We start from the raw sequence: 13307 nt of genomic DNA on the forward strand, positions 1-13307 counted from the left end.
TAAGTTAAAGGAACCGATGGATCAAAAAGACAGTGTGATGTTTCTCAAGGTGAGGGGTTATATTTCAATTTGTTTCTGTCAAAGGACACTAAATGAATAGCGGTATATTTGAAATAAACACAGCACAGCGGCCAATTCTAACAAATCAATTGCCGCTGCTGGTGTCCTCATACAGATTGTTCGACCTGTATGACGCACACGTCAATCACACGAATAATCACCTTCCAAAATGTCGAAGATTTGTATTCGATCCTTTATCTGCAACATACAATCATGAAGCAATGAAACTTCAGCATAATTAATCGTAAATTAATCAGCAACTAAGCGGTTAACAAAAGATATGATATCCATCCGTCCTCAGCTCAAAACTGCCCAGAACAAAGCACGAATATGTAACTTATTCCCTTCACTATTACCACACAACCCCCACACGTGACTAGTTACCATAACAATCACGTGACACAGAATACAATGCAGACAATACTACCAAAGATAGAAAACAGATGCGTTGATCCTACACACAGCATTTACAAATGGCAGTAAACTGTTTTTCACCAGACAATTGATACAAGTATTCAGGGTTGTTGTTGTCCCAAAACTGGACTTCCACAACTTCTGTACATCCCAGGACAGAATGTAATCTTTTTGAAATCATTTACTCTGATTATAACACAGAGCTACTAATTGTGTCCTTAATTATCACATTCAATATCCTCTAAAAATCCCATTAACACCCAGTTCCAGTCACAGGCTGTGCGTGTGTCTGGTGTGGTGAGTGTGGGGGTCTCTCTGTCAATCCATGAGAACAAAGAATGTGACCCACACATCAAATATCCTGTATATCAGGTTTTTGTAAGATTAGGGAAACTTTCAATGTTTCTTTAAATTTTCAGATAAGTTTCACATTAGAAACGTGGAAATATAAACATTGAAAACCTACAGCACAATACAGGCCCTTCAGTGCACAATTCTGTGCCGAACATGTCCTTACTTTTGGAATTACCCAGGGTTCCCCATCGTCCTCTATCTTTCTGAACACAATATACCTATCCAGGAGTGTCTTAAAAGACCCTATCATATCTGCATCCTTTACTGTTGCCGGCAGCCCATTCCACTCACTCACTCAGCACTTTCTGCGTAAAATTATTACCCCTGACATCTTCTCTGTACCTGCTTCCAAGCACATTAAAATTGCGACCTCTCGTGTTAGCCATTTCAGCCCTGGGAAAAAGCCTCTGACTCTGATCAATCTTCTCACCATCTTATACAGCTCTGTCAGGTCACCTCTCATCCTTTGTCGCTCCAAGGAGAAACGGCCGAGTTCACTCAACCTACTCTCATAAGGCATGCTCCCCAATCCAGGCAACATCATTATAAATCTCCTCTGCACCCCTTCTATGGTCTCCACATCCTTCCTGTCGTGACTCAACCAGAACTGAGCACAATACTCCAAGTGCGGTCTGACCAGGGTCCGATATAGCTGTAACATTACCTCTCGACTCCAAAACTCAATCCCATGGTTGATAAAGGCCAATGCACCGTATGCCTTCTTAACCACTGAGTCCACTTGTGCAGCAGCTTGAGTGTCCTATGGACTCGGACCTCAATGTCCCTCTGATCATCCACACTGCCAAGAGTCATACCATTAATACCATAGTCTGCCATCATATTTCACCTGCCAAAGTGAACAACTTCACACTTATCTGGGTAAAACTCCATCGGCTACTTCTCAGACCAGTTTTACATCCAATCAATGTCCTGCTGTATGCTCTGACAGCCCCCCACACTATCCACAATACCCCCAACATTTGTGTCATCAGCAAGGTTATTAACCCATCCTTCCATTTCCTCATCCAGCTCATTTACAATAATCACAAAGAGAAGAGGTCCCACAACAGATTCCTGAGGCACATCACTGGTCACCAACCTCCATGTAGAATATGACCCGTCTACAAACACAATTTGTCTTCTGTGGGGAAGCAAATTCTGGTTGAACAACTCAATGTCCCCTTGGATCCCTTGCTAAATTCCATATACACTACATCTACTGCTCTACCTTCATCAATATGCTTTGTCTGATACTCAAAAAATTCAATCAGGATCGTAAGGCACGACGTGCCTTTGACAAAGCCATGCTGACTATACCTGATCATATTATGCCTCTCCAAATGTTCATAAATCCTGCCTCTCAGGATCTTCTCCATCAACTTACCAATCACTGAAGTAACACTCACTGGTCTATAATATACTGGGCTATCTCTACTCCCTTAAGCGAATGACATCTGCATCCCTCCAATCCACTGAAACCTCTCCAGTTCCCATTGATTATGCAGAGATAATCGCCAGAGGCTCAGCAATCTCCTCCCACAGTGGCCTGGGGTACATCTCGTCCGGTCTCCATCAGAAACAGTCTCCTCCCACAGTGGCCCGGGGTACATCTCGTCCGGTCTCCATCAGAAACAGTCTCCTCCCACAGTGGCCCGGGGTACATCTCGTCCGGTCTCCATCAGAAACAATCTCCTCCCACAGTGGCCTGGGGTACATCTCGTCTGATCTCCATCAGAAACAATCTCCTCCCACAGTGGCCTGGGGTACATCTCGTCCGGTCTCCATCAGAAACAATCTCCTCCCACAGTGGCCTGGGGTACATCTCGTCCAGTCTCCATCAGAAACAATCTCCTCCCACAGTGGCCTGGGGTACATCTCGTTCGGTCTCCATCGGAAACAGGCCATTCGGTCCATCATCTTCTATCAATTTCCCTGCTTCAGAATTCTCCTCTCACCTACTCACCACACCCAGCAACAGAGTACCGAACTCGATGGTCCCTCACGTGTTTATCCAGTTTCCCCATTACATTCAATCTCTGCTGTTCTGCTTCAACCACTCCTGTGGCAGCGAGTTCCTCTTCACTAAATTTCTTATGGGAATTATTAAAATCCATCTGGAATTTCATCTCCCACAATTCTTCCCATAAATAGAGGTACATCACCCCCACCTCTCACAATTAAATCCATCACTGATCTTAAATTCCTACATCTTATCACCCTGATGTCGTATCCAGATGAAAATGGACAACCTGTCCTGTCTTCCCTGTAAGTTTCATCCTCTCAGTAATGGTCTGACATTCAGAAACTTTCCCTGTAATTTACCCCGTGGTTCTGTATTGTCCGTGTCTGTGAGAGTGACTGCAGGAGTGGAATTTTCAACACCCTGTAATGATTTGGATGAAATACAGAATATGGACAATAAGTCCAAGTCTAATCAGATTTGTGTTTGATTTATTTCAGGAGGAAGCTCGTCGAAACAGGAGGTAGGACATGTTCTTTATTGAAAACCTGTATAGTTCAAAATTGCAGTTTATAACCAGCAGTTTAATATTTACAGGATTAATGACGATGTCCAGGAATTGTCAGTGACAGATGAGGCCCTACCGGTTGAAAAATTCGATCACCTTTATTTGTTGAACACAGTGCTGAGAGAAACACTTGATGCCATTAATCGAGGTAAAACTTACAAAGATTCATTTCTCCTTGTGCAATTAAGTTCCAAGTTGAAGCAAAGATTGGCTGTGATAATGGACTGAAGGGGAACTGAAGTTTATTTCACATCAACCGCACCGACTGGGAGGCATCACTGTCACATGGTCAGCTGGAGATGTCAGACCCCTGGACACGACAGCACAGGGTCACAATACAACCAATACACGGGACTGTCAAATGAACCACTGTGTTCCAATCCCAAGCAAATGCACTAACACGCCAAGACATGAATTTGAATCCTACCACAGGAGCTGGGAATTTAATACTGACTTGATGATATTGTAGGGAATAAAAGCGGGTATCAGTGCGGTGACCGGGATTGTCAGGAAAATACACAAGTCCTTCGTGCGGTGTGAGTGCAGACTCTGACTGACACAGGTCTTCACCCCAGCCCCTCCTGAACCCGCAACTGTCACTGATGTTAGATGGAGAAGTGGGGAGCTGTAGTGACAGGGGACTCATTCATCAGGGGACTGGACAGGAGAATCTGTGGACGTGAACGGGACACCCGAATGGTATGTTGCTTCCCAGGTGCCAGGGTGGGACGACTCGGATCATGTCCACAGCATTTCCGAGAGGAAGAGAAAACAGCCGGATATCTTGGTACATATTGGTACTAGTGACACAGGAATTAAAAGCAAATTGGTCCTGAAGAGAGAATTTAGAGAGCTCAGTAGAAAGCTGAGAAGCAGTACCTCCAGGGTTGTAATTTCTGGAATGTTGTCTGCCCCACGTGCCGGTGTGGGTAGGAACAGGACGTTTTGGCAGATAAATGTGTGGCTGAGAAGCTGGTGCAGGGGGCAGAGCTTCAGCTTCTTGGATCATTGGGATCTCTTCTGGGGGAAGTACGACCTGTTCAAAAGTGACGGGTTGCACCTGAACCCGGGGGGGGAACAATATTCTCTCAGAGAGGTTCGATACAGCTGTTGGGGAGGGTTTCAACTAATTTGGTGGGGGGGGGGGGTGGGAACGAGAGTGAAGGAACGCTGGGTAGGACTGATGGTAAAAATACAAAGATAGCGTGCAGTTAGACTGTCAGATAGGGCGGACAGATGCGAGTACAGAATTGCAGTCAGCAGGGTGAATATCAGTGCATTAGGGACACAGAATCAAAAAGGGTAGCAAATACAGAACTCAAAGTGTTAGATCTCAATGCATGGAGTATAAAAATAAGGTTACAGATTGTCGGGTGTGATGTTGTAGCCATCACGGAATCGTGGCTGAAGGATGGTTGCAGTCGGGAGCTGAATGACCAAGGTTACACAATGTATCGGTGGTACAGGAAAGTAGGCAGAGGGGGGTGACATGGCTCTGCTGGTAAATCAGTAGAAAGTTGTGACATAAGATATGAAGATGTTGAATCCTTGTGGGTTGAGTTATCAAGCTACAAATGTAAAAGGACCCTGATGGCAGTTATATACAGTCACCCCAACAGTAGCTGTGATGTGGACCACAGGTTACAACTGGAAATAGAAAAGGCATGTCAGAAGACAATGTTATGTAAGTCATGAGAGATTTGAACATGCAGGCCAACTGGGAACATCAGGTTGGTAATGGATCTCAGGAGAGTGAATTTGTTCAATGCCTAAGAGATGGCCTTTTAGAGCAGTTTGTCCCTGAGCCGACAAGGGAGAAGGTGCTCAAAAAGCTGAAAGACCTAAAGGTACATAAGTCACCCGGACCACATGAACTGCACCCTAGTGTTCTGAAAGAGGTAGTGGTAAACAATGTGGAGGCGTTTGAAATGATCTTTCAAAAATCATTGGTGCCAGAGGACTGGAAAATTGCAAATGTCACTCTACTCTTTTAGTAAGGAGGAAGGCAGCAGGATGACAATTATAGACCAGTTAGCCTCACCTCTGTGGTTGGGAAGAAGTTAGTGTCAATTGTTAAGTCTGAGGTTATGGAATACTTGGTGACCATGGACAAGATAGGACAAGTCAGCATGGCTTCGTTAAGAGAATATCTTGCTTGACAAACCTTTTGGAATTCTCCCACCTCCGACTCTGTGGGAATGTTACCCCATAGATCACTCATAATTGGTACATTATGACAGGCTTTCGGGTACATGGAGGCACATGACTAAATAGGGTAAAGACAGCATGCCTTCCCTTAGGGGAAATCTTGCCTGACAAATCTGTTGGAATTCTTCGAGGAACACAAAGCCAAGATAGACAAAGAATGATTTGGATGACAGAATTGTTGCCTCTGTGGCCGAACTTGCAGACGATATGAAGATAGGTGAAGGGGCAAGTAGTGCTGCAGAAGCTCGGAATCTGGGGAAGGACAGAGACAGATCAGGAAATGGGCAAATAAGTGATAGATGGATTATCGGGTAGGGAAGTTGTGCATGCTCTTTGGTAGAAGGAATAAAGGCATAGACAATTTTGTAAACAGGGAGAAAATTCAATTATCAGAAATGCAAAGGGACTTGGGGCTTCAGTTGCAGGATTCCCTGAAGATTATCTTGCAGTTTGTGTCAGTGGTGAGATTGGCAAACTCAATGTTTGCTTTCATTTTGAGAGGATTAGAATACAAGGGCAAGGATGTAATGCTGAGGTTTTATAAAGCATTGGTCAGACCACGCTTGGAGTATTGTGAGCAGTTTTGGATCCTTTCTGTCGGAAGAGATGTGGTGGCATTGGAGGGGGTCCAGGAGGATCACAAGAATGATTCCGGGAATGAAAGAGTTAACATATGAGGAGTGTTTGATGGTTCTGTGCCTGTACTCACCGGAGTTTAGAAGAGTGGCTGATTTATTATCCCTCTCAACCCTATTCTCCCGCTTACTCTCCATAACTTTTGAGACTCTTACTAATCAAGAAGTTTACTTACCAACTTCTGCTTTAAAAATCAAACAGGAGAAAATCTGCAGATGCTGGTAATCCAAGCTACACAGGTCCTGATGAAGGGTCTCGCCAGATCTCCCTGACACCTGTCTGGAGAGAGTTGATTTTGGGAGGATGTGGGTGGGTCGAGAACGGTAAGCACAGCCTCCGACTATAGGGATGTCCATTTAGGATAGAGATGAGGAGGAATTCCTTTATCCACAGGATAGTGAATCTGCCACAGGCCAAATAATTGAGTATTTTTAAAGCGGAGTGACACATACACAAATTGTTGGGGAAACAGCTGGCCAGGAAGACTCTATGGAAAAGAGTAAACAGTCGACAGTTCAGACTGAAACACTTCATCAGGACCTGTGATGCTTAAGGGTCCCTGCAAATTCATCCCACTTCCTAATGAGGGGCTGCGGGAGATGGGGTTGTGGGAAAGGGGCAAAGTGATCCCCATCTCCCATCTTTGTCCCCCTCCAGCTTCTCATTACGTCTACACACACAGTTCACCCACAGGCTTTCCACCCTCCCACACCTGGTTCTGATTCAATCTGCCGTTCATCTCTACCCTACTGGTTCCCATCATCACCTCCTTTGCTGTCTCTAACCTCCACACTCCCCCACTTCACACTCACAAATGAATGTGAACATTGAATGAAGGGTCTGTTCCTGTGCTGTACTGTTCTCTGTTCCCTGTTCAGAAGAATGAGAGGAGATCTCAGGAAAACACAAAATTCTTTCAGGGCTCGACAGGCAGGAGTCAGGGAGGATGTTTCCCGTGTCTGAGGAGTCAAGGGTCAGGAGTCACTGTTTGGAATTCTCAGCACCCGTGGGCGTGGAGGGGGGTTTGGGGGTTCTTAGCCATTCAGTTCACGGAGCCATCGCTGTACAGCATAGAAATGTGCCCTTCGACTTATCACCTCTGTGCTGACCTATTTATCCATCTACATTCATCCCATTGGCCAGCATTAGGTCAGTCTCCCTCTGTGCCTTGCCTATTGAATCGTCTGTCCTTGTGTCTCTTACACACAGAGGACTGGAGGCCATTGACCTGCAGAGGTCGGTGCTGGGGCAGGGTTGTTTGTCATTCATATTAATGATTTCGATGAGAATGTAAGTGACAAAGTTGGTAGGTTTGTGGGAGACACTAAAAATCATGGTGTAGTGGAGAGAGAAGTGGATTATCTAAGTTTACAACGGGCCCTTGATCAACTGTAGAGGTGGGTACAGTAACAATGTTTTAAAATACATTTTGCCAGGGACGTGTATCGGAAGGTGGAAAGGAATAATGGACAAATGGGACCAGCTCATTAAAGCAAGCTGGTCAGCACTAACAAGTTGGGCCGAAGAGCCTCTGTGACCTCCTGTTTAAATCCATTCACTCACCCCCTTCCCATCTTAATCCACCCCTTTCCCGCACTCGTTTCTGCTGTCCATCTCCCCTATTTACTTCTGCTCTTGAGGGAACATGTCGACCTGAAACGTAGACTGTCCATCTCTCTCCACACATGCTGCCTGACCCGCTCGGTCCCTCCAGCATTTTGTGTCTGTTTGATCGGGAAATCTCTGCCCTCCGTCCCGCGGAAAACCAACGGGGAGACATTAATTGTTCATCCGCTTTCGTCGGGTCAAACCACGGGAAAGGTTCGTGTCGGCCACCCGACTGCACCTGAGGCCCAGCGGCCTTTCCCCGATCTCGGGGCCAAGCTGCCCGAGTCTCCCCACGGTCCACGGGGCCGCGCTGCCTATATCTTTCCCCGATCCCCAGGTCGCGCTGCCCGAGTCTCCCCCCGATCCCCGGGTCGCGCTACCTGAGTCTCCCCACGATCCCCGGGGACTCTCTAATTCTCTGCTTCTCCCCCCAGTCTCTGTCACCCTGGATATGAAAACAGCGAATCCGCGGCTCGAGGTATCTGAGGATCGGAAGAGTGTGAGACGGACCGGGATCTGGAGGAATCTCCCTGACACCGGGGAGAGATTCACAAGCTGGGCTTGTGTGCTGGGATCGGAGGGATTCACATCGGGGAGACATTACTGGGAGGTGGACGTGACGGGGATTCGGGACTGGTGGCTGGGGGTCGCCGCAGAGTCTGTGCAGAGGAAGGGAGAGTTCAGTCTGAGACCGGAGTCCGGATATTGGATCATTAGGCGGTATAATGACGTCTTACATCGGGATTGTGATGTGTTCGGTGATCTCACCTTCCGCAAGTCCCGTCTCCCTGCTGGTCCCATCCCCGGGAGGGTGGGAGTTTATCTTAGTTACGAGTCCGGGACAGTTTCATTTTACAATGCGGAGACCAAGTCCCATCTCCACACATTCACTGGGAATAAATTCATGGGGAAACTTCATCCTTTCTTTGCGACCTGGGATGGAAACCAGTGGCTGAGAATCTGCTCCGGTTCCGCTCCGGGTCTGTAAACGGGTCGGGTCCCGGGACCGGCATCAGGATTAAGTCCCAGTAACTATAAACGTGCGGAGAGTTCAGCTAAATACGTGGCTAAGGAGATGGTGCAGGAGGGAGGGCTTCATGTTTCTGGACAATTGGGCTTTGCTCCCAGGAAGGTGGGACCTGTTCCGACGGGATGGTTTGCCCCTGAACTGGAGGGGAACTAACATCCTTGCGGGTAGATTTACTAGTGCTGCACCGGGGGGGGGGGGGGGGTTTAAACTAGATTTGGAGAGGGAGGGGAACCAGAGTGTTAGAGCAGATAGTGAGGTGGAGGAGGATAAAGGTCAAGCGAGGACTGCATGTATAGACAGAAATCAAAGGTTTGTACATTAGGTTGTAAATTAATTTTCAGAGCTTTAGATATTGTAGAAAATAGATTTCCAAAAATATTTTAATGAAGAACATGACCAGAACATATGTGAAAAAGTGGCTACTTCAGTTTTACACCTATCACAATAATTGTCTATGTTAGGAAATATTTTGGACAGTCTCTCCTTTGTTAAATAGTAACAGTGAACAATTTTGAATTGAATTAAACACTGATTGGCACATATTAAAGAAGAATTGACCATCTTCATTAACAAAGGTCATATTAAGTTCTCTCTCCCAAACTTGTTTAATCTTTAGTTATTAAGGGGATCTGTTTTTTTTTTTGCAGATTTATTTATTTTTATTTTCATTTATTTTGTGATGGTCGATTGATGACTTTTGAAGAGTTAATTAGCAAGTATTCTCTCTCTCATACTTACTGCAATATCTTCAGGTTAGACATTTTTTACAAAAATAATTATCTAAGTTTCCATATATGCAAGAATCTGATTTGTTGGATAATATTGTGAATGAGAATCCTTTAGTAAGAGGTTCCATTGGTAGAATTTATAATTTATTTTTAATACATTAATACAAAAAGATAACCTCCCACCTATGGTTTATTTATGATAGAAATATTTGTTGTTTCAGACATGATAGAGGGGGGGGATGAAAGGGGGAGGAGTGGCATTACGAGTCAGGGAAAACATCACAGCTGTGCGTAGACAGGGCAGCCCGGAGGGCTTGTCTACAGAGGCCATATGGGTTGTCCTGAGGAACGGGAAAGGTGTGACCACACTAATAGGGGTGTATTATAGACCGCCCAATAGTCAGAGAGAATTGGAGGAGCAAATCTGTAGAGAGATAGAAGACTGGTGTAAGAAACAGGAAGTTTTAATAGCAGGGGATTTTGACGACTGGGACTCGCACAGTGTAAAGGGGCTAGATGGCTTGGATTAAATGTTTTCAGGAAAGTTTTCTAAATCAATATATAGAGGTACCTACAAGAGAGGATGCAATACTTGATCTCCTGTTAGGGAACCAGACAGGTCAGGTGACAGAATTATGTGTAGGCGAACATTTTGTGTCCAGTGACCATAATGACATTAGTTTCAAGTTAATTATGGATAAGGATGGGTCTGGTCCTTGAGTTGAGGTTCTAAATTGGAGAAGGGCCAATTTTGTGGAAATGAAAAAGGATCTAGGAATAGTGGATTGTGATAAAAAAATTTCTGGCAAGGACGTGTTCAGTAAGTGTAAGGCTTCAAATGGCGAAATTTTGAGAGTGCAGTGTTTGCATGTTCCTGCCAGGATTAAAGACAAAGTTAACAGGCATAGGGAACCTTGGTTTTCAAGGGATATTGGCGATCTGGTTAAGAAAAAGAGAGAGGTGTATAGCAGGTAGAGGCAACAAAGAGCAAATGAGGTACTTGAAGAGTATAGAAAATGTAGGAAAATTCTAAAGACGGAAATCAGGAAGGCAAAAAGAAGACATGAGGGTCTTCTATTTACTATTTACTATCCAGAGTAAAAGGATAGTAAGGGACAAAATTGGTCCCGTAGAAGATCAGAGTGGTCGTCTGTGTGTGGAGCCTTATGAGATGGGGGAGATCTTAAACAGTTTTTTTTTTGCATCAGTATTTACTCAGGAAACTGGCATAGTGTATATGGAAGGAAAGGAAACAAGCAGTAGTGTCATGGAACATTTAGAGATTAAAGCGGAGGAGGTGCTTGCTGCCTTACAGCGAATAAAGGTAGATAAATCCCACGGGTCTGACGATATTTCCTCGGACCTTGAGAGAGACTAGTGTAGAATTTGCAGGGGCCCTGACAGAAATATTTAAAATGTCCTCAGCCACGGGTGCAGTGCAGGAGGATTGGAGGGGAGCTCATGTTATTCTGTTGTTTAAAAAAGGCTCCATTAGTAAACCAGGTAATTACAGGCCGGTGAGCCTGACATCAGTAGCAGGTAAATTATTGGAAGGTGTTCTGAGAGATCAGATATACAAGTATTTGGACAGCCAAGGGCTGATTAAGGATAGTCAGTATGGCTTTGTGCGTGGTAGATCATGTTGAATGAATCTTGTAGTTTTTCGAGGAGGTTATCAAGAAATTAGTTGAAGGAAAGGCTGTGGATGTAAACTACATGGACATCAGCAAGGCCTTTGACAAGGTCCCACATGGGAGGTTAGTTCAGAAGATTCAGACACTAGGTATCCAGGGAGAGGTTGTAAACTGGATTTGAAATTGGCTGTGTGGGAGAAGACAGAGAGTGGTAGTGGGTGATTGCTTCTCAGACTGGAGGCCTGTGACTAGTGGTGCTTAAAGTACACCTGCACTTAGAGAGGTTAAATGGGACAAGTGGGGGCGGTGCTGACCGGAAAAGACAGTGAAGATTGTTCATTAAGTTCATCTGCCATTTCTTTGTCCCCCATTACTACTTCACCAGCATCATTTTCCAGTGGTCCAGTATCAACTCTCATCTCCCTTTCACTCTTCATGTAACTGAAAACTAAACTTTTAGTATCCTGATTTATATTATTGGTCAGTTTGCCCTCATATTTCGTCTTGACCATTCTTATGGCTTTTTTCGTTGCCTTTTGTTGGATTTTAAGAGCATCCCAATAATCCAGCATCCCACTCACCTTTGCTGCCTTATATGCCATTTTCTTAGGTTTAACACAGTCCTTAACTTCTTGTCAGCCACGGATGTCTAGCCTTGCCATTTGAGAACTTTTTCTGTGGGACACGTGTATTCTGCGCCTTGTAAACTATTCCCAGATACTTCAGATACCTCAGTTCAGCCATCATCCATGCAGAATTCTCCTCCAATTCACTCGGCAAGTTCCTCTCTGATGCCTCTGTAATTCCCTTTATTCCATTGCGAGACTGATACATGTGACTTTTCCAAATCATTTTGCATATTGAAGTCCCCGATACAATTGTGACACTACAATTATTACATCCGTTTTCCAGTTCAAACTGTGAATTAATTTAAAGTCAGTCCCATAATTTATTAAAGTTTTTATCTGAAAACTATCAACCCTCCAAAGATTGTACTGAAGACTGCATTTGATTTTTCTTCAGCCTTATACACTTTACCTTGAAATGGTATGTGTTCCGACAGTTTCATAATAACAAAATATACACGACACAGAATGAAGTTTTCCAATTAGATACAAGGCATAATTAAGCATTGTGTGGGCATTTCTAAGTCGCGTCAATATCATTCCTTCCCTTGTTTTAAGCCCTTCTTCTTTAAACCCAACAGGTTTACGTATTCTGTAAAAGTGTCTGTCCTTATATCCATTATCCTACAAATCTTGCTGTAAGCCCCTAATTCTTAACACTACCAACCCTTTGGTTCTGATTTACTAAGTGGAAGGTCTATATCCACAGCTTAACATTTATCAGCTTTTGTTGCTAAACAGTCAACCCCTTCATTTCCCTCAACAGTGTGATGTGCAGGATCCATAATGTGCAGACATATAAATCAAACTTTATATATGAAATACCGTTTGAAACAAACAAACAAACAGCAGGTGGATTTCGATCCTTCCAGTAGCTCTCCTAGCTAATAAAGTTGTAAAAGCTATCATACGTTGAGCGGAAGCAGGAATAAATTGGAAATAAATTGGTAGTAAATAGCAATTACAACCTCTAATCTATAAAGCTATATCATCTGAATTTTGTCATTTACCCAGGGTATCCCATTTTCCCATCTCAGAGAATATCATTTACCATAATATTAAATAATGAAGAGCTACAAATACTGCCTTGTGGGATCTATTTCTCATAGAAACACAAACATAACATGCTGACCCGTACTTACACAGTCCGTCGAAATAAAAAAAAACTCAGAAATCTTCCCCCTCACGCCTAATTTCCATAATTTAATCAAAAGTCCTTCCTTCCACAATATATCATTTCCCTTTTCAGTATCAAAAAATACTACTATTAAGGCATCTTTATTTAATTCTGTTTTCCTAATATCATCTTCCAAACCTAAAACTGAATCTAATGTCATCTCACCCTTCCGAAATCCACGCTAATAACACAGTCTTTCCAAAATATAACTCAAGCGCTTGATTACCACACACTCCATCAGTTTACATAAATAAGACATTCACGATATCGGCCCAAACTAGAAGGATCAGATGGAGATCTGCCA

General features: G+C 44.1%; 1 protein-coding gene across 1 annotated transcript in view; it reads right to left on the bottom strand.

Moving 5' to 3' along the window:
• Window positions 1-201: 201 nt before the first annotated feature.
• Window positions 202-13307, bottom strand: part of LOC140724352 (E3 ubiquitin-protein ligase TRIM39-like) — a 71760-nt gene continuing 58654 nt past the window's right edge. The window contains exon 5 of the mRNA XM_073038802.1: window positions 202-258. Coding sequence (XP_072894903.1) covers window positions 202-258 — 57 coding nt within the window. The remainder of the gene's footprint in view (window positions 259-13307) is intronic.

The sequence above is a fragment of the Hemitrygon akajei genome, unplaced genomic scaffold (genome assembly GCF_048418815.1).
Source record: "Hemitrygon akajei unplaced genomic scaffold, sHemAka1.3 Scf000195, whole genome shotgun sequence".
Taxonomy (NCBI): Eukaryota; Metazoa; Chordata; class Chondrichthyes; order Myliobatiformes; family Dasyatidae; genus Hemitrygon; species Hemitrygon akajei.